The 27,167-nt window shown below is 38.1% G+C and overlaps 1 protein-coding gene and 1 long non-coding RNA gene across 4 annotated transcripts in view; one reads left to right on the top strand and one right to left on the bottom strand.

Annotated features, from left to right (window-relative positions):
• LOC131533640 (cadherin-7) overlaps window positions 1–27,167 on the bottom strand; it is a 156,035-nt gene that overhangs the window by 87,017 nt on the left and 41,851 nt on the right. The window contains exons 2-3 of one of the 3 annotated variants that reach the window (XM_058765999.1): window positions 20,177–20,471; window positions 688–807 (exon numbers count right to left, since the gene is read on the bottom strand). In XM_058765999.1, coding sequence (XP_058621982.1) covers window positions 688–807; window positions 20,177–20,471 — 415 coding nt within the window. Of the gene's footprint in view, window positions 1–687; window positions 808–7,580; window positions 7,700–20,176; window positions 20,472–27,167 lie in introns of those variants that run through there. The other 2 variants (XM_058766001.1, XM_058766002.1) reach the window with 2 other exon arrangements.
• Window positions 14,738–15,970, top strand: LOC131533642 (uncharacterized). Its single transcript, XR_009269179.1, has 3 exons — window positions 14,738–14,798; window positions 14,869–14,968; window positions 15,038–15,970. It is a non-coding gene; the product is annotated as an uncharacterized LOC131533642 (long non-coding RNA).

Here is a 27,167-nt window from a genome sequence, read left to right as displayed (position 1 = left end):
ACGGCTGCTATGTTCATTATTACATCCAACAACAAAACACGTCAATCGCTTAGGAGCCATTCTTGTCTACAACCACTCCGGTGTCGAAACAATGGCGGACTGATGACAGCTCTCTCAGGGCAGAGTTGTGATAAAACCAAAGACTGATGCCACTGTCAATCAACAATTGTGGGAGGGGCCTGTGCAGAACTAAATCATTCTGCCAAGAATCTGAGATCGGCTTGATATGAGAAAGGGGTTTGGATTTATCAAAAAGCACTGGGCGGATTTTTATCTTCACAGGGTGGTTGTGTACACACACTGCCAACACACATTTATGTTCAAACAACATGTAAAAGTGAATTTTGCATCCAATGACCCCTTTAACAGATGAAGCACTGTGTGTCATTGATATATTTGGCTCAAGAACTCTGTTCCACTCTATAATTCATATTTGAATGTAAGAACAAGCCTTGGCACATCCTGTCAAAAAAGGGTGCCAACCCCTGACATATAACACAGCACACATCACACAAGTCACATGGGTTACTTTTATGGTTCATTTTTGGAGAATATGTCTCCTTTCACTTTCATTGGATGAAAAAGCATACATTCTGCTTCGCTAAAAATACAGTCCAAAATACAAAATTTCTAAAAAAAACATTTAAACATTAATAAATTTGCAGTTACATTTAAATGTAAGGTTACCTGTCTTGGGCTCCACGGAGAAGTAAGGGTGTCCATGTATGATGCTGTACACGACTCTGGCGCTATTGCCGTAAGTGGGGTCGTCTGCATCTGTCGCTGTCACCTGAACCACCATGGTGCCTGTGCATCCAGGAAATATGCAAAACAAAATCCTAGTGAGTTTTAACTCAAATATGACACGTTCCTTTCAGGTCTTGGGGACTCTACTAACAAGCTGATGAGCTGAATCAGGTGTGTTTAATTAGGAAGAGTTTGAAAATGTGTAGTGTTAGGCCATGTCCACACGTACACAGGTATTTTTATAAACAGAGTTTTTTCTTCTTCCATTTTTGAAAAAATCTCTGTCCACATGAAAACCCAAACGCATTCTTTGAAGCACTGTCAAGAGCATGCCAAACGAACAGGTGGCGATATAATCTCAACTGTAAAACCATGTTGGCCAATCAGAAGCCTGAAAAAGTTTACAGTTGGCGGAGGTAACAGCGCATGCCATGGGCTTCGCTAGGCCATTTTTAGGGGGGCTTTAGCACCCCTAAATTTCTGCTCAGCCCCCCTGAAAATCTTGCGATTCTTCCCCTTTAAATTTCAAATGAAAATGGCAGCAGACTTCGGCTCCTCCCCATCTTTCTGCGCATTCTTCAATCCACAGACTGCGGTGGCGCAGAGGAGAGGACGGTGTGTGTTTATCGATAGATTGTTATAATATCTATCTATTCAGTTTACAAAAAGTCATGGGAGAGCAATCGGTTTCCAATCTACTGTAAAGTTTTCGCTGCATTCACCACTCATCACACCACAGCTGTTTCCTTCAGCGAAAGCCCTTAACACATATGAAGGCCTACTTTATAAAATGATCACGTTTTTGCTATTTTCATTTGAAAATTTGGCTTTCAATATAGAACATAATACAGTGCATGTGGCATTAACTACCATACAGTTATGCATAGAAAGGATTAAAGACAGTGACCGACAGCACTCAGTCAGTGCACTCATTTTAATTGCATATCAGAGTGATTGACAGATTGAAACGTGTGTGTGTGTGTGTGTGTGTGTGTGTGTTTTGTATTAATTTAAAAAAAATAATTTTTATTGTTTTAATTGAATTTATGTAGAACGGTTCTGCCATTTTTTTTACAAAATTTTGTATTTCTAATCCTAAAAATTCGTCACGCACAGAAACCTTGCACACTGAATCCGATGCGTTTTAATTCATTTGTTGCGAAAATTTTTTTGCAAAACAGCACTAAATGGAGTCTTCATGCAGTAAGGATGATTTTGTTGTCTTCTCACTTCTTAAAAAGAGAAAAAGAGAGGAAATATTGGGTCCATCCAATACTGAGATATAGAGAGGAAGGAGCAGTGGGTTTATCACAGGCGATTCAAATTTTACTTCAAGATGCCAGAGGCTCAGTTTGATGCTTTGCTAGCGATACTAGAGACACATATTAAAAAGAAGACCACCAATTTCTGTGAACTCAGTGTGCAAGGATCTTTATGTTGCTTTGTGCTGCAAGAAGAAGTGGATGAACTTGACAATCGCCATTCTGGATTTTGGCATTTGCTTGTACGGTGGCTCTGAACTGTCAAAACACCTCTCAAAATGCTTGCAACGGATGCGAAAAACAGAAAAAAAATCGGACCCAATCAGAATTTTTTATGACGGACGAAAATTTCGGAGGCAGTGTGTAAACGTGATTGACATAACGTGAAGTTGTATTTATTTTTCAAATTTCGGACGAAATTTTCGGACTGTGTGCAATGACCTTTAGAGTTGTATTTTTGAGTTGTACTAGGTGTTGTTGTTTTTAAAAGCATCCGACTACAGCACCAAAGAACAAAAGGGAAAGCAATGTTTTACAAGTAGGTAAAAGTGCACCACCCAATAAATTAAGGTCCCTTTCAAATGGGAACTTGCACTGTGTCTGATGCTATGGGGAACAGTCTGTGAAGTCACTACGGGCGTTTGACTCCTGAGCTGTGTGTGTTCATTATGATGCATCTGTGGGACTGACTGAAGGATAATAATAGTAAGAAGCTTTTGCTCTTGTTTGATTCTCACCCGAGGGATAGTAGTCAATGTTTGCACAAGCACGTTCGGCTCTTGAGTTGAATGCATGCTGTGTGATGTGGATGTGATGAGAAGCTCCACCTATCCTTAACGTTCTCTTGAGGGATAAGAGTTGAGCACCTACTCCCTGTAGTTAGGTCCTGCTCTTGCCAAGAGAACTGCAAAGTGTGATCGATCACTGGGATTGTAGGCAGAGCATAAGAGGAGTCTGATGGGAAGTGCTTTCCCTTTCGGAACTCCTCCCGTTACCTATAATTCTTTCATACAGATTTCTACAAGAAGGAAAGAAACTGAAGAATGTGGAATATGTAATTCTGAGGTATTAGATGCAGAGAGAGTTGAGGCGTATATTATTGATAAATTAGCCCTCTATATAAAGTAAAAGGAACCGACTCAGGCAAGCTGCTGGATCCAGATGTTCTTGCTTTGATATCTTCCAATCCAGCAGACAGTGGTGTCCAGCAGACACCTCCTGACTGGTGTCAAGTCAGGAGGAGCAGGCTGAAGAGAGCGAAACAGCAAACGAGTCCTCCCAGCCTGCCTGTCTCCTGTATGAGGAGCGATTTATGTCTCTACATAACTACCCGTTACCATGAGGCTTACATTTCTTCCTGCTCTCCACACTGAGGTGGATAGATCATGAAGAGATGTGGAGAGTTTGTTTCAGAATGCAAATTACACAAATATACCAGAAATATGTGAGCAGAGACATGAGTCGATGCCCCCCATTGAAGAGACATTTGCTTGCTATCTCTCAGTGTGGAAGGCTCCAACCCTACCATCCAAACCTTTTGGATACACCCTGTTGGAATGGCAGGGCATATGTGGCAGTGGGTCAGGCCAGTGGCACATTAAACACAACGCCTCTGTTATAGGCATAACGGCTGATCTGCTGAGAAATCTGCATCAGGGTCATGGTCTCTCCCCTGAACTGGTGGCTGTGCCGCACTGCAGTTCTCAATCTCTGGGCCACAGAGACAGACAGCTGCCACAGTCAGTTGATCAATGGCGGTGATGGTGGCCTTGGACAGACATCTGAAGCTGAACCTGGCTGATATCAGGAGAAAACAAAAAAAAAGCTTCCTCCTCGATGTGTCAATTTCTCCATCTTGGCATTTCAACACTGTTGAGACAGTGGACAGGATGTTCAGCGAGGCTAAAGCGACAGCAATGAAGTTGCCTCCCCCAGATATTTGAGGTCTCTTGAAAGTGACAAAAGTGACGTGACATACAGCCAAGTATGGTGACCCATACTCAGAATCTGTGCTCTGCATTTATCCCATCAAAAGTGCACACACACAGAAATGAACACACACACACACACACACACACACACACACACACACACACACACACACACACACACACACACACACACACACACACTGTGAACACACACCCGGAGCAAGGGCACCTCAGTCATGGTACTGAGGGTGGAGAGAGTGCTGTACATTCACTCCCCCACCTTCAATTCCTGCCTGCTCCCAACTTTTGGATTAAAAGTCTGACTCTCTAACCATTAGGCCACTGGAGTGTTCAGGTTAAAGCTGCCTACCCACTGGGAATCCCTAAGCAGAAAGCTCCCTGACAGTAATAAAGCTGAAGCTGCTTCCCTTGAAGTCCTTTAAGTAGGAAGCTCCTTCCTTGGTGAGAGAGTCGTACTCCGCTCTTACCCAAGGTCGTCACGCCGAGTCCTCCGCTTTTTTGCCTTATTAGCATTCCTTCCCATTGGCAAGCACCTTTGGGAGTTCTGGTCTCTATAGTAAGCAGGGCATGAACAACTTTCTATCGCGAAAGAGACAGTGAAAGACTGGGGAATTTATTTCTACCTGTTATATGGACCACGATCGCCTAGACCGGTAAGGAAAGGCAGGAGGTGTAAAAGCCAGAACTTTCCTTCAGAGCATGAAGCTTTGGTAGTGGTCATAGGGAATATTGTCACTGACAGTTCTGCTGGTGCAGATGTAAACTGGGGAATTTTTTGACTCCAGCAGCTAATTCCATTGAGTTGTTATTTTAGTGTTTGTCACAGCCAATCTAGAAATCAATCTCCTCAGCATGGCGTAGTGGGTATTTGTTCCCCATAGTGTCTTGTCAGACACAGTGCAAGTTCCCATTTGAAAGGGAGCGTCTCATTGCCATGCCTCAGGCCTGCCTGTTTACGTGTCCCTCAGACAAAAAAGTTGATGACGTATACTTCAGGCACCCTTTTATACTGATGGTCACACCGGTAGTGATGTCACAGACTATTGTCAGCCAATGACATTGTTGCATTTAAACACATACTAGTCATGCTTCAAACACTAGTCATGCCGATCGCAGTCCACATACAGTGGGGCAAAAAAGTATTTAGTCAGCCACCAATTGTGCAAGTTCTCCCACTTAAAAAGATGAGAGAGGCCTGTAATTTTCATCATAGGTATACCTCAACTATGAGAGACAAAATGAGAAAAAAAAATCCAGAAAATCACATTGTAGGATTTTTAAAGAATTAATTGGTAAATTCCTCGGTAAAATAAGTATTTGGTCACCTACAAACAAGCAAGAATTCTGGCTATCAGAGACCTGTAACTTCTTCTTTAAGAGGCTCCTCTGTCCTCCACTCATTACCTGTATTAATGTCATCTGTTTGAACTTGTTATCAGTATAAAAGACACCTGTCCACAACCTCAAACAGTCCAACTCCAAACTCCACCATGGCCAAGACCAAAGAGCTGTCAAAGGACACCAGAAACAAAATTGTAGACCTGCACCAGGCTGGGAAGACTGAATCTGCAATAGGTAAGCAGCTTGGTGTGAAGAAATCAACTGTGGGAGCAATTATTAGAAAATGGAAGACATACAAGACCACTGATAATCTCCCTCGATCTGGGGCTCCATGCAAGATCTCACCCCGTGGGGTCAAAATGATCACAAGAACTGTGAGCAAAAATCCCAGAACCACACGGGTGGACCTAGTGAATGACCTGCAGAGAGCTAGGACCAAAGTAACAAAAGCTACCATCAGTAACACACTGCGCCGCCGGGGACTCAATTCCTGCAGTGCCAGACGTGTCCCCCTGCTTAAGCCAGCACATGTCCGGCCCGTCTGAAGTTTGCTAGAGAGCATTTGGATGATCCAGAAGAGGATTGTGAGAATGTCATATGGTCAGATGAAACCAAAATAGAACTTTTTGGTAAAAACTCAAAGAATGCTGAGTTGCATCCAAAGAACACCATACCTACTGTGAAGCATGGGGGTGGAAACATCATGCTTTGGGGCTGTTTTTCTGCAAAGGGACCAGGACGACTGATCCGTGTAAACGAAAGAATGAATGGTGCCATGTACCGTGAGATTTTGAGTGAAAACCTCCTTCCATCAGCAAGGGCATTGAAGATGAAACGTGGCTGGGTCTTTCAGCATGACAATGATCCCAAACACACCGCCCGAACGAAGGAGTGGCTTCGTAAGAAGCATTTCAAGGTCCTGGGTGGCCTAGCCAGTCTCCAGATCTCAACCCCATCGAAAATCTTTGGAGTCCGTGTTGCCCAGCGACAGCCCCAAAACATTACTGCTCTAGAGGAGATCTGCATGGAGGAATGGGCCAAAATACCAGCAACAGTGTGTGAAGACTAGCAGAAAATGTTTGACCTCTGTCATTGCCAACAAAGGGTATATAACAAAGTATTGAGATGAAATTTTGTTATTGACCAAATACTTATTTTCCACCATAATTTGCAAATAAATTCTTTAAAAATCCTACAATGTGATTTTTTGGATTGTTTTTTCTTCTCATTTTGTCTCTCATAGTTGAGGTATACCTATGATTAAAATTACAGGCCTCTCTTATCTTTTTAAGTGGGAGAACTTGCACAATTGGTGGCTGACTAAAGCACTTGTCAGATGCAGTGTCCCATCCCCCTTTCTCAGGGACCCAGGGTTACATTTGTACCAGAGACATTCTCTTGCTTAGATTGTATTTTACTAGATGAATTAACCATGAAAAGAAAAAAACCCAAACCATGTAGAAAGAACAGCAACTTGTGAACATGAAGATAATGGGGTTCTAACAGGTAATATGGGCTACTCTGTATCCATGTTGCACAACAAACAAAAGCCACTTGAAGCAAAACATTCTAAAAACTGGAAGTGTTTGTTTAACATGAGCTCATGCAGTCTGCTTCAATAGGCCGTATTTGGAAGCCAAAGCTGTCATAGTATCAGAATAATATTTAGTCTGTTTGGTTGTTTTCACCCTCATACAGTTGGTCTCGATTCAAACACATCACATGGGTGAAAGTCAATGAGCACATTTACATGCACATCAGTAAGCTGATAACTCACAAATATCAGCTTATAAAAATAACCAGTTTTCACGTTTACATGCACATCAGTAACCTAATAACACAAGTAAGCTGCATTTACATGACTTCATTAATAAATCAGGTTATTTCCCTGTAGTGACGTCAAAATATAATAATTTGCGTATCTGACTCCGAGTATTCCATACATTTGTCAGTTGTGATGTTAAATTAAGCTTGCAACATGTCAGCGGGAAACTTACAGCTCATATATTATCCTCTCATGCAGTTATAAATGCAGCATTGTGACTGAACCACTTCTACTTCTGCTGCACGAGATGAGAACACATTTTTATCATTTTCTATGTCATGAAAAAGTCTGCTTTTGTGATATATTTTCTTCTTTCTTTACTGCGAGATGTTTTCTCTGTCTAGATGCGCTTAAATCTGCACTAAAGATGCGTTCTTGTCACACATGTCACGTCAGTAACAAGAAACGCGCGTCGTGTAAACTGCAGCCGGTGAGAAGATAATATTCACATACTTTGCTCCTTGTTTTCTTTCTTTTGTACTTTTGTCTTTGTTTTCTTGCCTTTGTGCGTAATGAGGCCGTTCACATGTCGCTCCTAAAAACACATTTAAAACGCAAAGCGCGCCGCTTTCTCCTACTTTCCAAAGCGCTGTAGCAACCATGACCCGCACTCTTCATGAAGACGCAGTAGTTTCAGCAAAGGATAAATGGATTTCCAGCACTAAATCGCTTGCAGTAGCTCTGCTGCTAAATTTATTTAAAAATGGCTATCCCTGCCTGTACAGCTGATCAGCTGTTCCTCAATCTTTGCTGATCTAAAGACATAAGCGGCGACGTTTTTAATAACTGGCAAGACGTGGGAAAAGCCGTGTAAACAGGTTGCCTGCTGTTCGTCCAATCAGAGACAGTGACACTGCAAATATGCAAATAAGAACGTTAACCGGGGTTTAGGAATGTACTGTGTGAAACGACTGTTAATGAATACCCAGGGTTAACAGTTAACCCCAGACATAGTATGAGCAGCGTGATTACACATAACCCAGGATTCCACTTATCCGGGGTTTAGGATGACCCAGGGTTAACTATTTCAAGTGTGAAAAGCACTTAAGTACTTTTGTATTAAATATATGCTTAGTTACACTTTTAAGGAATATGAAAACCACAAGAATACTTTTAATATATTCTTAAAAAGTATAGTAGAAATACTATGTTAATAAATATTTTCTTAGTTTCACTTTTAAGGAATATACTAAACTTAAGCATACACACTTATGTTACTCTTACTTAAAGTATATTTTATGTCTACTAAGAACATAACAAAATGATTACACTTTTAGTGGGTTTTTAATGTACTTTATAACCATGTGTAGGCCTACTGCAATATATTTTAAATATGTATGTATTTATAATTTTAATATTTGGAAAAGTACAACATTTGAAAAAAACAACAACATTTTTTAACATTTACATTGTACAAACGTTTGTCAACTATTATTAAGCATTGCAATACTTAAAATATGTTGTTTAATATGTTGTTCAGTTTGATTTAAAACTTTATACTTTGGTTGACTAGGCTGTTGTCCATTACATGATACATTGATTGTAATAAGATAAATTCCCACAAGGATTTCAACATCATATCTGAAATGCTTTTTAAAAAAAAAAAAAAAAAAAAAAAAAAAAGAAAGAAATATTGCGTTTACACTGACTAAACCTGATTGGTTCCAGAGCCATTGAACGGCTCTGATTGGTTCGTTTGATAATGAGCTCGCAACGGCAAGCTTCGTGAATCAAATGTGACCCTGGACCACAAAACCAGTTTTAAGTCGCTGGGGTATATTTGTAGCAATAGCCAAAAATATATTGTATGGGTCAAAATGATCCATTTTTCTTTTATGCCAAAAATCATTAGGAAATTAAGTAAAGATCATGTTCCATGAAGATATTTAGTGAATTTCCTACTGTAAATATATAAAAATTTTTGATTAGTAATATGCATTGCTAAGAACTTAATTTAGACAACTTTAAAGGTGATTTTCTCAGTATTTTGATTTTTTTTGCACCCTCAGATTCCAGATTTTCAAATAGTTGTATCTCAGCCAAATATTAATATTTTGTTAGTCCTATCCTAACAAATTATGTGTCAATGGAAAGCTTATTTATTCATCTTTCAGATGATGTAGAGAACTCAATTTTGATAAATTGACACTTATGACTGGTTTTGTGGTCCAGGGTCACAAATATGTGCGTGCAAATATCTCTTGAATGTGAATATGTCTAAATTTAAACAGTTATATTATATAGAGCGATCGTGTCTCTTTAGAGCACTTGGAGGAAACCACGCAATTCATATGGATTACTTTGGCAATGTTATTTCTTTTGCGATTAACTTTTTGAAACGTGAACATCTTTGGTGAATCATCTTTCATCGGAGGGACATAAAGATTTAATTAAAATATCTACGTTTTCTTTTGAAGATGAGCAAAAGTCTTAGATGGTTTGGAGGATCTTAAGGGTGAGTGATGACATAATTCAAATTGTTTTGGGGGAACTATGAAATTAATTAGAAAATATAACGGTATGTTCTTATTTTTACCAGCTTCTGCAAGCGTGTATGGCGTCTGGCTTTATACTTCACTGTGACTTCCGGTAAGATTTGTATTTAATTAACGTTATTTGTCTGTACTAGTCGTGTTTTTGACATTGGCAGAAAGAAAAAAAAAAGTCTTTATAACATGTACAACGTTAACATTTTTTATTTGCAAAATGAAGTGTATTTATTTCTGATTTCCTGAACAATTTGGCTTCATTGTAATGAGGTTAATGATCTTTGAAAAACCATGATTATGAACTTAAGACTTCTTTGTCTTGAGCTGATCAGCCAACTGTGGTAGTGTTCGTTGATTGGTGTTTATATTTGTTCAAGCTTGACAACCTTATCGCCTTTATTTTCTAACATATATTTCTCATTACAGATAAGAACAAAGATTAAATTGTAAGAAGAGTTGCTTATAAGAGAGCATACAGTACATCTGAGGCTGGGAAGGTTTTTGACTATATTACCAACCAGGTACATTATACTCAGCGTACTGTCATTCTTAAAAAGAAAACAAATCATCAATCATCATTTGCTTTTTTGTTTTTTTGTGTGTGTGTGTGTAATATTAACATTTGTAGTGGTTCTGATCAGCTGCTATAGAAGACAAACTGAAATCTGAGTGCAGAGACGGGAATAGTAAGTATATTTCAATGTCTCCTCTGTTATAGAGATTTTTGAATCAGGCCTAATGGAGGGTGATTCGGTCAATCTTGGGAGAAAAACATTAGCAATGTGTCCATTCCAGCTGGCTAATTTGTGCTTCCTTTCAGTCATTCATTCTGTTGTTTATTTTTTTTAATTTTTTTTTGGATGACTAACTTATAATTTTATTTTATTTTTTAATTGTGGCAACAGAGGTGAAGAGTGTATGTTAGCATTACCACAACAGACACATTCATGTGAAATACCCTAGCTTACAATAAACCACAATTATCTGAATTGCAAGCCCTTAGTTGCAGAAAATGCCAGTCGTACTCAAAGAAGTGACCTCGTCCCACCAGCTGCCCCTTGGTTAGTCGTCACTCTACTTCTGCCACAGACTTGCAGGCCGTCTGTTGCGCTCCAACCCTCCACCTCTTTGGCTGTAGTGGGATTTTCCCATCGGGTACATCATGGTTCTTCGGTCACACCGGCATCGCCCCAGTCCTCGGGTACTCTGGCTCCACCAACGATGCTCGTCGCTGCGGGTGTGCCCAGGTCTCCGGAACCTGCGACGATGCTCATCTCCATCGGACCTCCGTCTGTGCCTTCGGATCCACCAGCTCTGTCTCCATCGGTCGGCCCCCAGATGTCGGCAGCCACACCATCTACATCTTGGTTCCTCGCTCCCTCGACTCCGCCGTGTGTTGTCAGCACTGGGATGCTCTGGGTCTGTGCCATGTGCCAAACACTGTCTAAGCCGCCAGGGCATCATCGTCATCCTCCCATCACCATCCCTTCACCACATCCTGCCATCATCCCGCACCTTTGCCTCTCACCATCCCTACGCCATCTCCTCGGCCACCTCCAAAACCCCCTCCATCCCTCCCTATTCTGTTGCTTGAACTTTATCATCTTCAGTCTTTGCACACACACACCTATTCACTTCTGCACTTTGTTTTTCAGTAAATTTTCATGGTTTTTTTTCTTCAGAAAATTGCATTGTAATTTTTATTTATTCATTGATGTAAAATTCTGTACTTTTCAGTAATACAGGTATAACTGAAATGTTCGACAAATTGATAAGATAGCTCTGCCATAGCATTTCAGTCTTTTTTCACTTATTATAATGTTTTTTGTATAATGTTTTAAAATGTACTTGAGTGTAGTAATACAAATATACTATAAATATACTTGTATTTCAAGTGCATTTTTAATGCATTTAATAGTATGTTTTTTTTAAGTAAATGTACTTTATGAATATTTGTAATGTACACAACAATATATAATACAAGTGTGTACGTGTGTATATACTGAAAAAAAGCAGCTTTATAATATACTAGTAGTGTAATGCTGAAATACAATTGAAATGTACTTGAACTACATTAAAAAGATACTTCAAATACACTCTAACTGTAGTTCATGAAGTATTAAAAGTACATTTTAAGAAATACACTTAAATTGCACTAAATACACTTGAAGTGGTTCCATTTTAACACAATTCAATATATTGCAAATAGATTAAAATCAAACTTAAACATATCTTGAAATAAACTTAATATACTTAAAGTTGTTTCAAAATAATACATTTAATATGCACTAGGTATAGTATAACTTAAATATATTAAGGCAAGGCAAGTTTATTTATATAGCACATTTCATACACAATGGTAATTCAAAGTGCTTTACATAAAAGGAAGTGAAATAGTCATTAAAAATAATAAGAAATTAAAAATAATAATCACAACAATAAAAACAAAGTGATTTAAAAATTGATTTTAAAAGAATTTAAAACATTTAAGAATAGAAAGTGATTATATATAGTGCAATCAGTTCGGACGTAGCACAGTGCTCATTCAACAAATGCACAGCTAAACAGATGAGTTTTGAGTCTGGATTTAAATGTGGCTAATGTTTTAGCACATCTGATCTCTTCTGGAAGCTGGTTCCAACTGCGGGCGGCATAATAGCTAAAAGCCCCTTGTTTTGTGTGAACCCTTGGTATTTCTAACTGACTCGATCCTAATGATCTGAGTGGTCTGTTAGGTTTATATTCAGTGAGCATATCTCCAATGTATTTAGGTCCTAGGCCATTTAGAGATTTATGAACGAGTAAAAGTACTTTAAAATCAATCCTAAATGTAACTGGAAGCCAGTGTAAGGACCTGAGGACTGGTGTAATATGCTCAAATTTTCTGGTTCGATATTAAGTGTGTCTGAAAAAGCACAATTTAAATATATTTCTTTTTCACCTGGGAGTTCATGCATGGAGCGTTCTTCTAACGAGCTGATTTGAATCAGGCGTGTTAAACAAGAGAGACAAGCAAAATATGCAGAGCAGGTGTGGGCGCGAGGACTGGAATTGAGAACCACTGTCATAGTGAATAGATGAAGCGTCATTCCATATTGATTTGGGCTTAATGTAACATATTACACTGTCTAAACTGGCAGCTTAAAGTCATAAAACTGCTGCAGAGGGGACTACTAATGCTTTTAACCTGATTACCACATAAAGCAAATATAGGAAGCAAATCCAACAACAGTTATATACTTTTTTGCACAAATAACATGAGTTTTTGATTCTGTCCTTCGTCAGAAAATCCTAAAAGATTCCAATAAAAAAATGGGTCCCACTTTATATTAGGTGGTCTTAACTACCATGTATTACATTTAAGTTAATAATTTGATACAATGCACTTATTGTGTACATACTTTTTTTTACATTGTACTTATATTTTTAAAAATACATATATGCAGTGGTGTAGTGGTGCCTGGAGAAGTGGGTATACTCTTAATTTATGGCGCCAATTTTTTAATTTTTTTATTTTAACTGCCTGGCAAAGAATGAATGACCTGTGTCATAAACAGTGACATGTAAAACTAGTCTTGCATATTTAGTTCACTCCAAAATGGGCCAGTAATATTTGCACACTGTCACTTAATTTCTGCTGCTTGAGTAAAGATCATTATGAAAATAATATTATCCACAGAAGAGGTGCAGATTTTGCAATAAATAATTAAAATAAATATATAAATAGACTGCAGAAACTGACATTTTGTCAGAACCTCTAGTAAATTACATGCTATTTTGTTTAGTTGTCTGTTCAGAATGTGGGAGAACTGTGATCTCTATTTGAGACAAACAAAAAATCGTGATTCTCAATCATTTCAGAAGTGAGGGCGACAGAAATGTCTAATATAATAACTTTTTTGTATAATTGACAGGTTTTATTATGATTATTATTATTAATAATTATTACCTCTTGCTTTTGATTGGCTGAGAAATCAAATACACTGCTGGACAATAACTAGCCTACTTAGCACTGCTTTATTCAGAATCAGATGCTTTTTATTACCTGGAGATGACTTGAAAAACACACATAAACCATATTGTCGCAATCATGTGTTTACTGTCTTCACGTTTCTTTGTATTCAGCTAAGCTACAGTAGAGATAGCTTTGGCTTCAGGGATAGCTGGATTCTTGCACGTCGTGACTCGTAAGTTAGTACTTCTATGAGGCCATCTCAGACTTTCTGCGCGAGAGCGCCATCCGGCTTCGAGTAGCTTATAAATGAAACATACACTGCACGAGAGTGTTTACGTCTTGTTCCTGACCGCATCACTGTTTTCACTGGATGTTTTTAGGGAATATTTGCATTTATTCACATGTGATTGGATTAGTTACTCATATGCTGGACCATCATGATTTGACTAGTGCAGGACACTACTGAACGATGTGCATCAGAGGGGACTGAGAAGTGGGTATGCCGACTGATAAAGAAGTGGGTATAAGCCGTATACCTGCATATACCCTCCACTACACCACTGCATATATGTAATTACATCTGTAATTAATTTCTGCAATTAAATTTATAATTGCACTGTTGACCCATCCCTTAAACCTACCCATACCACCAAACCTGTCCCTAACCTTACCCATATCCCACCTTAATAGCAACAAAAGTGTTCTGCAATACAATATGACCACAATAAGTACATTGTACTTATTATGTGATGTAAGTACATAGTAGTTAAGGCCACCTAATATAAAGTGTGACCAAATTGTTCTAGAATCAGAATTTCTATCATAATTTAGAACCATTCCAATGAGTTTCTTGTAGGACTTGAGATTCCTATGATTGATTGATTGATTGATTGATTGATTTAACTGATCCATAGGAACGTTTCTAAAAATATAATTCTAATTATAATCCGGTACAATTTTCTTTTTGGAATCATTTAGAATTTTTTTGACAAGGGACGTCACTGCTTGTGGATAATGTCCCTTTAACGATTCATGATCTTGTTACATGTGTAGCAGTACGGTTTACCCGTAACGTACCCTGTAATAGGAGGAGGGGGAGTGTTTGGTAACTACTTGAACTGAATAGCATATAAAAGTGGCCATAGGGACGCTATGTGTGTGCGTCTGTTCTGCGTCCGAGAGAGAGAGAGGTAACTCACTTCCGGCGAGGTGTGCGAACGTTGGGAGGTAGGAGTTGTTGACAGTTACTGTATGGTGGACTTTCTTTATCTGGTTTCATGGGTTCATTTTGTCAAAGGGTGGACTGAGGAGCTGTATGGGATGTCGGCAGCAATGGCGGTCTGTATGGAGATGTATTGAAACATAACCGCGGCTAGGTTATGTGAATCTCATTAAAGGTAAGTTTAATCTTCTGCGAGTGCTTTTAGCGTTTGGCTCGTCAAAATGCGTGTGTTTTTATATTATAGGTGTGAGCCAACGTGTGCAGTATTGCAGTGGGCTGGTGTCTGGCTCGGTGCGTGTTTCAACTATTGTTGGAGGCTTGATGATTGGCTGTTCCAGTGGCAGCAAATTGTTTTCCCATACTGGGGCATTGTGCCTCAGCATCGGAATTATCACCTCGTTTGCCCGGGATCGTACGATGCTGTAGTCAAATTGAGCTGGCGGATCGGTCCGAGTAACCGGTCGTTAGATTGTGCAAGTGCACTTTTTCTTTATAAACTGAGTACATTGACTGTGTACAACTTTCACAGGATCAGCTGGACTGGGGTGCGGCGTTCTTCTCACTCCTTTGATGGGTTGTGAGTAACGTGAAACAGAAACCTTGCAATTAAAGTCTATAGCAGTGTATAACAGACAATCGGCTTTTTTGCGTCACCGTCCTTTTTGAGTTTGTTTTTGTTTGATTTGATTCTTAAATGAAGTTTATTTTGATGTGTTTATGGTATGTTTTATTTTATTGTAACCAGTTTGCGGTTATGGCCTGGTTCTAGCCCGCGTTCAGAGCTGTAGTGTGCTGGACGCGATCCCTCACCTATTTGGGCAGAACTGAGACGTTGAATACTTTTCATGTTTTAAATTGTGTATTGTATATGTGATCTGACCATGGTGTTTTAAATCTAATTAAGTGTTGGAGTTATTGATTCTTTATCTTTTTTTTTTCTCATCAGAATCGGGTGGCCAATTGCGGAGGGGCAGCCTTCCCTTGAGTGTGGTGGTGGGCTTTTTGCCTGAATGCCGTGTTCACTGGAGGTGTGGTATGCTGTGGTGTGAGTGTGCACTGTTGATTGCTGTTTCCATCCTGTCTAGGTGTGCCACCCGCAATTCTGAAGGGTTGATATTAGTATAGTTTCATTTGCTTTTCTTCTGAGTTTGTCATATATTAATAAAGATGGTATTTTATTATTGTAAATAAAGTTTTCATTAATTGTGACTCCACTCGGCCTGATACCTGACTCAAACGTATCGAACCTGTGAGCCTTGTTCTGAAAAAAGGTGTGTTCCCCGGACACTAAAACGGGGTGGCATAGTCGGTGTTTGTATAGGGGCCCCCTTGTGGCGGCCTGATTAAGTCACGAAGTGTGTGTGAGGGCTATTAGGTGATAAGATACTTCAGCCCCTTTGAATAGAGACTGCCATACTTGGCATAGTCCATAACACGTATTTCTGACCCCCTTCTCCCTCGTACCCGCCATACATGCTTCTAATGCACTAGTACTGTAAGCAGGCTACAAGTTATTTTCTATGGCCAGAGTTGAAATGAAATTACACTGAATGTTCGCTGGACAAACAGATTATTTGAAGGTAATATTAATCATGCTAGAGTTACTACTGGCAGCTGATATAAATAATTGTAATTAATTGTAATTATTTATATACATTTCTCTTTAGCTAATTTGCTACAATATATACAAACAGACACAACAAATATTGGATTATTTATCCATCAGCAATGACATGCTTTCAACAATTTGAGGTCTTATTTGATCTGTCTAGTGTGCTATACATTCACCTGGAATGGCTTTGTGGTGCTCGAGTCAAAGCCTCTGCAGCTGTATGTCTAATCACTGTCTCTCTCTGTCATCTCTCATTTGTCCATCTTCATTCCAGAGAATGATCACAGTCTCAGGTTTCCATTCATTTCCTCTGTATGAGAAATGCATCTCTGGGGTTTGTAATCAATTCTGTGCTCCAGGCAGCTGACTGTCATCTGACTGTAATGAAAATAAATATACCTCAACTAATTTCAGGAGATGACACTTTTTCATATTCCTCCACCAAACAGGAGCTGAAATTTGACCGTCATGGTCACTAAATCTCGTTTGCTTAGGATCAATAGTCTGGTTTCTGTTAGGTGTACATGAGAAGCAAAACAAAGGCAGCATTGTGAGTGTGCATTGTTTCTTGTAAATATTCTTCTTCAGATTTGACCTCTGTGCTGCCTTTACGGAGTAAATATAGTCAACAGAAATCATACTTTTTAATGCACACAAATAATTATTTACTGATGAAGACTAAAGCAACAATGTGATGTTACAATGAAAAAAAAAAAAAACATACACCAAAAATGAAAAAATAAATAAAAAATGTATGCAGAATATCATGGATACATGTGGGATTTAAAGTTAACATTGGAGTTCAAAAAACAAAGAAACAAAAAAACAATAATTTGCCTTTCCATAAAACAGAGTATATTCAGTGTCTCACACATTTCCTAGAGTGATTGAATTGGTCTATTGTTACACCTGCTGCCCTGATCTCAACTATCTGAAACAAAATCAACACTAAAAATGAGAGAAAGGATGCTTAAGCTGAACCGCATTGCATAGATCTTTCATAAATCTTTAATCATGAAGTCATCACTAAATATTTGGATGGATGTTTGGTTCCTTCAAATCTGTGAACTTAGATGAGTTTGTCCAGATGACTGAAATGTAACATTACCTGCAGGTATTTTTACCCCAAACTTCCTGAATGTTTAGAATCATATGTTATCTCGCACAACATGAATGAACTCAGAGAAGCAACCGCTATCCCTCAACATCTCATGAAGACAAAACTCTTCCAGAGTGAAGGTCTCGGTGTGTGCAGGTGAGTCTAATTACTTAATTAAATTCATGATTTTCACTTAAATGAAGCAATTTATCAGTGTCACAGGGCTATGAATGTTTTAAACACTGCAAAAGAGCTGCCAGCATATCTATCTCTGTCTCTATGTCTGTCTAAAACCCTCAACAGAAAGACCCAGTTCAGAGTTGTTCATCAAGTAAAACTCATGATTTTATGAAGCCTCCATCTCCTCTGAATCACCTTTAGTTTTTGAGATCAAATATCACACAGTTATTGCAACAAGAGGTTTCTGTCATTCATTTATGCTTCAGTGCAGGACTTTACAGTATGATAGCACATGTGCCCTCAGTATACGTCTGCTATGTGACTGATCCAGACACACTGAGCTGCTGTTCGCTGTCGCAGCTTCTGACACCTTCTCTGGCACACTGTCACTCCAATTTACACTGGAAGTTTAATCCATGAATCCCATTCTGACAGGGTCCTCAGGCCAGGAGCACAAAGCTTCAGATTCCTCGAGGAGATTTGAGACATCAGCTATCTGAACCTTTGACTTTGTGGCAGCTTCTGCCTCCATGCTTCTTTTTAGTGAGATTGTTCTCTATTGCAATGTTTTTGTGTTTCTGAGAGTTCCCTGGCACTTTGCCGTAAGACAGACTGATACAGATATGACCCTGACATTCAGTGGCTCATAATGCATCTTGGGAGTGACAGCACATAATTCTGCTTTAATATACTGAGAAAACAGTCAAAAGATTTGATCCTTTTTTAAATTTACATTGTGTTGTAATGATCTCATTCTGTGAGTTTGCAGGTCTTTTCCGCTCATCAGCACATATGAATGGTTGCCAGGTTGTGAAGATTAAGTAAACCACCTGGCAGAAAATGCATCCATTTATTCATCATTACCAAATGACAGAATACATAGGAGAATTTTACTTTGAAATGATCACATTACAACTAATTATTTATCTGTGAATTCTGAAAAATAAAATGTATTGCAGTTTTCAACATTGATAATCAGAAATGTCAGCAGAGGTGTAAAGAGTACCTGAAAACCATGCTTGAGTAAAAGTACAGATACCTTACAGTGAAAATTACTCCATTACAAGTTACAAGTCACCAATTCCAAAACAACTTGAGTAAAAGTATTAAAAGTATCTGATTTTAACAGTACTTAAGTATTTTACTTATACTAAATATAGGCTCAAAGATGCACAAGTCAAAGAGACATGCCAGTCAAAAACTGTAACGTTGTGGAGAAGCTGCCCGCGAGGTGACATGGTTGGTTCACTTAGTTGCGTCGTGGCCACGACATCATAACTCGTGGGAACGTGATAATACAGTATGTTGTGGCCACGAGATCATTTTGTCGAGGTAATGACATCCTTATCATGCTATGTTGAGGGAACAACATCCATTTCTCGTGGCCACGACTTCTTATGTTGAGGGAACGACATATTTTTATTGTGGCCACGAGTTCAATGCGTAAAGAAACCTGCATGACCATAGCAACCTGGGATTATCAGATGTTATCATAAAACATTTTTATTAACATTAAACATTTAATTGAATATTTGTATAGGCTATTATTGTTATTATTATTACTACATTAACTATATATATATATATATATATATATATATATATATATATATATATATATATATATATATATATATATATATAATTTTATATTTGTTATATATGCTTATTTCCTTTCAATTTTTGTATCGCTTTACCTAGTTAACGTTTTGTGTATATTTGCTAGCCTACCATATATTTTGTAAATACTGTGAACACTTGACATTTATGCCAATAAAGTTTTGACTTTATGATTGTATTTATGCCCATGTGTTGCTATGGTCAACTACTGGCTAAGGAACTCACATTCACGTAAAGTAGCCTTTTTGACAAGTTTGGGTAAGGGCAAAATGCACAAGATGTAGTACTTTCAGTGCCCTGTAGTTGGTGATATCACATATTTTGCAGCATAAATAAACTGCTGCAGAAAAGCTAGGTCCATGCAAAATGTAATGTGTAACTGCAGCACTCATTTCAAATGTAGTGGAGTAAAGAGTACAGATACTCATTAAAAATGTAGTGAAGTAGAGAGTAAAAGTTGCTAATGTCTTTGATACTCAGTAAAGCTACAAAGTACCCGAAAAGATAGTTAAGTACAGTAATTAGTTACATTTACTCAAGTACTTATATATTAGAATGATTTCTGAAGGATCATGTGACACTGAAGACTGGAGTAATGATGCTGGAAATTCAGCTTTGATCACAGCAATCAATTACAGTTTAACACATTCACATAGAAAACTTAAAATTTTAATAACTTTTCACTGTTTTAATTGTATTTTTTTATCAAATAAATGCAGCCTTGGTGAGCAGAAGAGATTCTTTCAAAACATTAAAAACAAACTTTTGAACGGTAGTGCTTGGCTTTTTTCAGATGTGTTTTTAGAAATGGCATTCTGAGAAAGTAACCACAAGCTTTTGAAAATGAGCAAAGATAAATTAAATGAACATACCAAGAGGAGACATCTCAGGCACTCCTGCGGTGTACGGCCCGTCCAGAAACTTAGGTTCATTGTCATTGATGTCCTGGACCTTCACAATAAATTCAGACTCATCCTCCACTGGAGCGTTGGTTTCACTGTCGACAGCTTGAGCACGCAGAGTGTAATAACCCTGTTCCTCTCGGTCCAGGCGTTTGGTGGCATGGATGTCCCCCGTTTTCTCATCTATAGTGAAGATAGAGGAGGATCCGTCTCCAGTCAACACGTACCTGACGTTTCCATCACCTTTATCCACATCTGAATGCAGCTGTGAAAGACATACAGCATATACAGAATTACAGACAACCAAAACTCACACTTCAGCTGTTATATGCTCTAACATTTTGACTAAATGGGTACAATCAGTCCCAAAAATTACAGTAAAATACTATAAAACCCATTTCAGAATTTAAAACTTGCTTGTTAGTCCAAACATCCTTTTTGAAACCAAGCTGCAAAGTGACACGCTTACTGCATCTTTGTCTGTATGATGCAATACATCAATGCAAGACTGAAAAGGTCTATATTGCACATTTAAGGTCTACATTGTGTCTGCACTTGGTTATGTTGAAAGCATAATTCAGAACACCGTAAAAACACAAGGCAAAAGGAATCTTTGATGATTCAGTTGCTGTGAGAGCTGTACGACAGAAGCATCTCCTCCATCGCCATCCATTACAAACCAGCCTCTTGACTTCTGCCCAGTGTATTGCAGCATTTCACTTTTTTATTTTTATTTTTATTTTTTATTTATATATTTATTTGATAACTTTGGAAGTTTCCTTAAAGCAGCTATATGAAAAGGGTAACAAGACACAAGTTATTAAAAAATGAGTGTCTAGGTAATAATGAGGGGAAACAGGAGAATGAAGGCAACTACAAAGTAAAAATACAAAAACACACAACAAGAGCAGTCAATACATGAGCGGCTTCAGTCCTGGAGACCCACTGTTCTGTCTCATCAGTTGATGGATCTCTCTTCTGACCATCTGATAATCTAAATCAGGGGTCTTAACCTTAAATACCTTTATTAAATACCTTAAATAAATAGCTACAGAGTGTCTATTGTCAATGGTTGGCATCTGCTCCTGAAGAGAAATGGTAGAATCCTCTCTGGTGTCAGATTAACATGATCCAGCACATGAAGGCCTCTCAGGACGACAATCAGCTGGTATCTGCTGTCCAGCACAGAGACGTCAGATCATGATCACACATCACACTAACACACAGCTGCACAGATGATAAAGAGCTGCGTGCTTCTCTTACTGCTGATGAAGCTTGTTATAGTCCATTGCCTTTTCCTATAATACACAATGCCACACAGAGATTCTGTAAATGCATTCAGCCCTGCAGCACTCACTTGTTTCTCTATCATGTCACTAACGCACATTTATTTAATCTGTGATGACCATATAATGACCTTACTGACGAATCTCCCATATCTGCTCTTGTGCAGTTGAAAGATGAATATTCTTTTCCTGAGCCAGTCAATCTGTATGTTTAAGGTAATGTGAATGATCAATCCAATTTGTCATTGCTAATCAAGAGACAAAATGTGATCTGTAATGGTGTTTTATTTCATAATTTCTATATTGCATCTTAAACACAGTAATTACACACCATGTAATATGAAGACATTAATTTGCCAGAAAACAAAGCCCTCGGATTGTTGAAAAATTACGGTGCCCACGAGGTGACATGGTCGGTTCACTTAGTTGCGTCGTGGCCTCGAGATGCTATGTTGAGGGAACGACATCCATTTCTCGTGGCCACGAGAAAACCTGCGTGACCATAGCAACCTGGGATTATCAGATATTATCATAAAACATTTTTATTAACATTAAACATTTAATTTAATATTTGTATAGGCTATTATTATTATTATTATTATTATAGTTATATTATGTATTATATTATATATATATACCAGTGGCGGCTGCTGGTCTTTCAAAGAGGGGAAGCTCATTTTCGGCCTACATCATAAAAATTATCCATTTATTTATACTTAAATTCTGCCCTACGTTCCTTTTCAAGAAAATGCTCTTTGAACCTGTCGTACCAACATGGCGTCTTTTCTAGTGACGCTAGCCTAGCCTACTGTATGAATGAATGAATGAACAAACAATCTAAAAAAAGATATTAAACTCGACGGAGGAAATGTGGGAATTAGGTTAAACTGAAACAAGGAATGTGGTGTATAATAGGGTTGTCACGATGCCATAAAAATGTCTTACGATACTATACCAACTTCATTTATAATTCAATTCTACAAAATGAATCAAAATTTAATAACTAAATAGATGTAAGTGAAAACAGACAATATTATTCTCTGAATACTTACTTAATGTGAATGAATGACTGGCTATTGTTATCCATGAAATGATCTAAACAAAATTCATCTCAGCACATTTAGATGTGGCATTTATTCATTTAGACTGTATTTATAATTGCATAATGTTATGAGATTAATGTTTTAAATACTACATTCTGAATATAGAAATATGTTGGAAAATAATGTAATATGCCTACTTTTACACGGGAAACTTAAAAACGGCCAGCAGGTGGCAGAAGTTTGTGACTGAATCACTGAGTCATTCAAATGATTCTTTCAAAACGGCTGAATCCTTCAGGAGCAAATCAAATGACTGTTTTTATGAATGACTCAGTGAATCAGTGATTCGCCCAAATCAGCGTGGATTTGGATTCGAACACAAACGAAACAAAAACAGCACTCTCGTGTCGTATTGCCTAAGTGTCAGGAGCATTTTTTGCTCGCATATCTTGAAATTTCCGAGTTAGTAGCATGTCTATTAAAACATAACATTATAAATGAATAAAAAATATATATAATGATTGATAAGAACCAAGTGCAAAGCCGCGATGGGACTGAGCTCGAATAGCTTCAGTGTCAGCGACTTTTTATAGTACAAAATCGCTGTCAATCAAAAGGAGATGCAGACCCTCCAATCGTCACGCAGAAGCCCGGAGTCCAGGCCAGCCCACTCCTCCATTCACCCCCAGAGACACTGAGCGTCCGTGGGCGGGACATAATCGCAGCATTTATCCAATGACCATATTTAACCATTAATTTTTTGACATTATAGGGGAAGCTGAGCTTCCCTTGCAGTCTTAAAGAAATCCCCACTGATATATACTTATTTCCCCTTTCAATTTTTGTATTGCTTTACCTAGTTAATGTTTTGTGTATATTTGCTAGCCTACCATATATTTTGTAAATACTGTGAACGCTTGACAATTATGCCAATAAAGTTTTGACTTTATGATTGTATTTATGCCCGTGTGTGATGATAATTGAGCGTGTTGTGTTTTCATTTACAAATGAAATTACGCAAATGATTAATTCCTCACTGAAACACTATATAGTATTTGTAATTATGGTCTATTACTTAGCAGAAATAAAATTAAATACAGCCTATGTTAAATTTAAATTGCATTCCAGCAAAAATTCCAGTCAGCATAATCAAAGCTTTATTGGCATGTCGAGCATTTACAGTAGGCTGTTATTTACAATTCAGAACGTTAAGTAAAGAGATCGAAATGAAGGGAAAAAAACAATATAAACGAATATCAAAATATAACCAATAGTAATATGCTAATAATAATAATAATAATAATAATATACAAATATTACGGGAAAAAGACGATCAGTTAATGGATTTACAAGATTGTGGGATGGATAAAAATGTTTTCTTGTTGGCCTATTTTATTTTATACACTTTATGTAACATTTCATGATAAACTTCATTTGAATGCTGACCATGACACGTAATACAGTCCAGTAGCCATGGTAATAATTTAATAATGTAATTTCTATAATAATTAATATAATAATTTCTTAATTCTAAATAAAATATTAATGAATCCATCTCTGATAATCCCGGGTTGCTATGGTCATAAGGTTGTAGTTACTCCGACAAAATGATCTTGTGGCCACAACATAATATCGCATACCCACGAGTTAATATGACGTTCCCACAAATTAATATCTCATGTCCATAACATATTATCAAGTTCCTATGAGTTATGATGTCGTGGCCACAACAAAACTAAGTGAACCGACCATGTCACCTCACGGGCACCGTAAAAAATAGTAGCAAAGTTAGCACATTTAAAATGTTACACGCATATGACTCCATTTAACATAAAATTAGTTATCAAACTGCTTTTTTGTATAAATTGAGTATAAAACTCCCCAGTTGCAATTCTTCTTGGTTTATTAAAGTAGGACAGGATTTTAAGTCAGGTCCCCCATTCACTAAACAGAAACTAAACCACCTATTGTCATGGGTGGCTGGCAGAACAAAGTGCATGAGGATGAAAGAGATAAGCAAAAACTAACTAGATGCTAAATGAATAAGGATGCCACTGGTGCCGCTTAAAAAAAAAAAAAAAAAGGTCCATGATGTTTTCTGTTTCTTCTAAAATATGTGCATTATTTGGGTCCATAAACATTGGATTACATTATTTATAGAAGCATCAGCAGGAAGAGTAATTATTTATTCTTAGAAATGCATCTAACCCTATATAACAAGAAACCTGTCCTGAGATGTGGACTAGCTGAGAAAACAAGGTAATTTAAACATTTCAAAACCACCACAAAGATGAAATCCTGCTTCTAGACTGCCGAATGATTTCACTGATCTGATCTTAAAGTCCAGAGATGATCAGAGTTTCATTCCATTGCTCATTGTAATAGCCAAAATACTCATTGTAATTTCCAGATACAAAGATATACACTCTAAATTTTGGGAGCTGAAAATCAGCCATTTTTGTGTCGGTCAGTGAATGGTCCATTAGTCATTTGAGTCTCCTGAAGGGTCTGAGTGAAAGCTCTTATTTGTTGTGTGCTATTATCAATGGAAGGTAAGTGATGGTAAGGCAGGTTAGCAGCTTTGGGAGCATCAGTCAGCCTGGAACGGTCTACCATGTGAATCGTAATTTGACAGTAGTTCTGACGCGTCTGGAGATGGGGCCTTACAAATGCAAATGTGAAAATAGCTTCAGACAGCTTCGCTGAGGATAAGACAAGCTTCAGCGCTCACAGACCAATCAGCTTTCCATCAAAGTCGCAATTGATTCTTACATTTCTGATTATATATTTTCTGGAGCAGAGGAAGACTTCATATCTGCATCCAATCACAGAGAAAAAAACATCAATAAATGTGATGTTTAAAGAAAAGTTGAATGTGTGATTGAAAAGGCCCTTAATGTAGCCATTTAAAAAGACATTAAAGTGCAGCATACAGTGTTTATATGAGAGAGAGAAAAAGAGGCTAAAGTCAGAAAAACTCTTATATGTCTGAATGTGTGTACAAACCATAATTTCCTGGTTATTTTTGTATATTAAAAACAACAACAACAAAAAAAAGTTTTGTATATGTATATATTGATTGATTGATTTTATTTTGTTTATGTATTACATAATCATTATTTTGTTTATTGCTCATGTAAATGCCAATGGAAAAGCTAATTTGAACTGAATTGAAAGAGGTTTTGACATTTGAACAGATTAACTGAGCTTTATTACCTATACTTCAAGTTTGGAGTGCAATACATTTGATCAGATGATATGCTGAAAATGTTAATTTGTGTAAACAGATGCATTTACACTAGAGTAGCATATACAATACGTTACCATTAACAATGTAACCGTAAGAGTAGGGGATTACTGGTATATTGAATCATATCTAGCTAACTTCACTAACGTTGATGCTATGTCGATTAGCAATGGATTATAAATGTACTTTATTATAATGAAAATACCATATAAACCATATATTGTCGCAGTAGTGGATTTATTCTTTATGATTGATCAGTTCAAGTGTTTCTATCATCTCTTTATTCAGCGACAGCTGGATGTTTTTGCCCATATTAGGGATTTCCTGGAGCGTCATGACTTATATTTGGAGTTTCTGCTCGAGGGCACCCTCCGGCTGCCAGTATGAATGAAACACACATTACATGTGTTTAGGGCTCAGTAATGCACAATCCGTCCTATTTTGGGCATGAATAGAAAAAATAATACTTCTCTCTAAAAAAAATGGCCTTTATAGAAGTGTACAGGATTTGTTTTGGGTTAGGGTTAGGGTTAACCCTAAGCCTAACCCCCCGCAGTGGATGCATAAAAGGCTCATAGCTTATTTCATATTAAAGACATGGACTTTACATACCTCCTGATAAAAATTACAAATTGCAGTTAAAGATTTTAATCATATCAGTAACATATTATGTACAGTTATAGGCTGCCTGTATGTTAGTGTCACAATCGAAGCTCCCGCACCACTCCCTCTCCGCCACCAGAGGGAACCATCCCCTGAATATTAACTTCCATTCGGACTCAGTTTCCCATCATCCCTCATACCTGGGCCTAATCACCCTGCCACACCTGCACCTCATTCACACACCCATACTTAAGCAGCACACTTCCATGACCAAACGCAACACCTCTCGCCTAGTATGGACACCTGAGGCCCTCCAATCGTTTAAAGATCTAAAGACTCGCTTTACCTCCGCTCCCATCCTTCGACACCCTGACCCAGAACGCCAATTCACCGTTGAGGTCGACGCTTCAAGTACGGGGGTGGGAGCTGTATTATCCCAACGCCATGGTGAGCCCTCTAAATTATACCCTTGTGCCTTCTTTTCACGCAAACTCTCTCCTGCCGAACGGAATTATGATGTGGGCAATCGCGAACTACTGGCCATGAAATTAGCATTGGAGGAGTGGCGGCATTGGCTGGAGGGGACTACACTCCCATTTCTCGTTCTCACCGATCACAAAAACCTTGAATACCTGCGCTCAGCCAAACGTTTAAACCCCAGGCAGGCCAGATGGGCGCTGTTCTTCACACGTTTCCACTTCACAGTAACCTATCGACCTGGTACCAAGAATACCAAAGCAGATGCACTCTCCCGTCAAGCTGAAGGTGGAGATCTCTCAGGC

This window comes from Onychostoma macrolepis, chromosome 24, assembly GCF_012432095.1.
Source record: "Onychostoma macrolepis isolate SWU-2019 chromosome 24, ASM1243209v1, whole genome shotgun sequence".
NCBI classification, from domain to species: domain Eukaryota; kingdom Metazoa; phylum Chordata; class Actinopteri; order Cypriniformes; family Cyprinidae; genus Onychostoma; species Onychostoma macrolepis.
The sequence above is the reverse complement of the archived record's forward strand: the minus strand, read 5'-3'. Positions and strand labels throughout refer to the sequence as shown.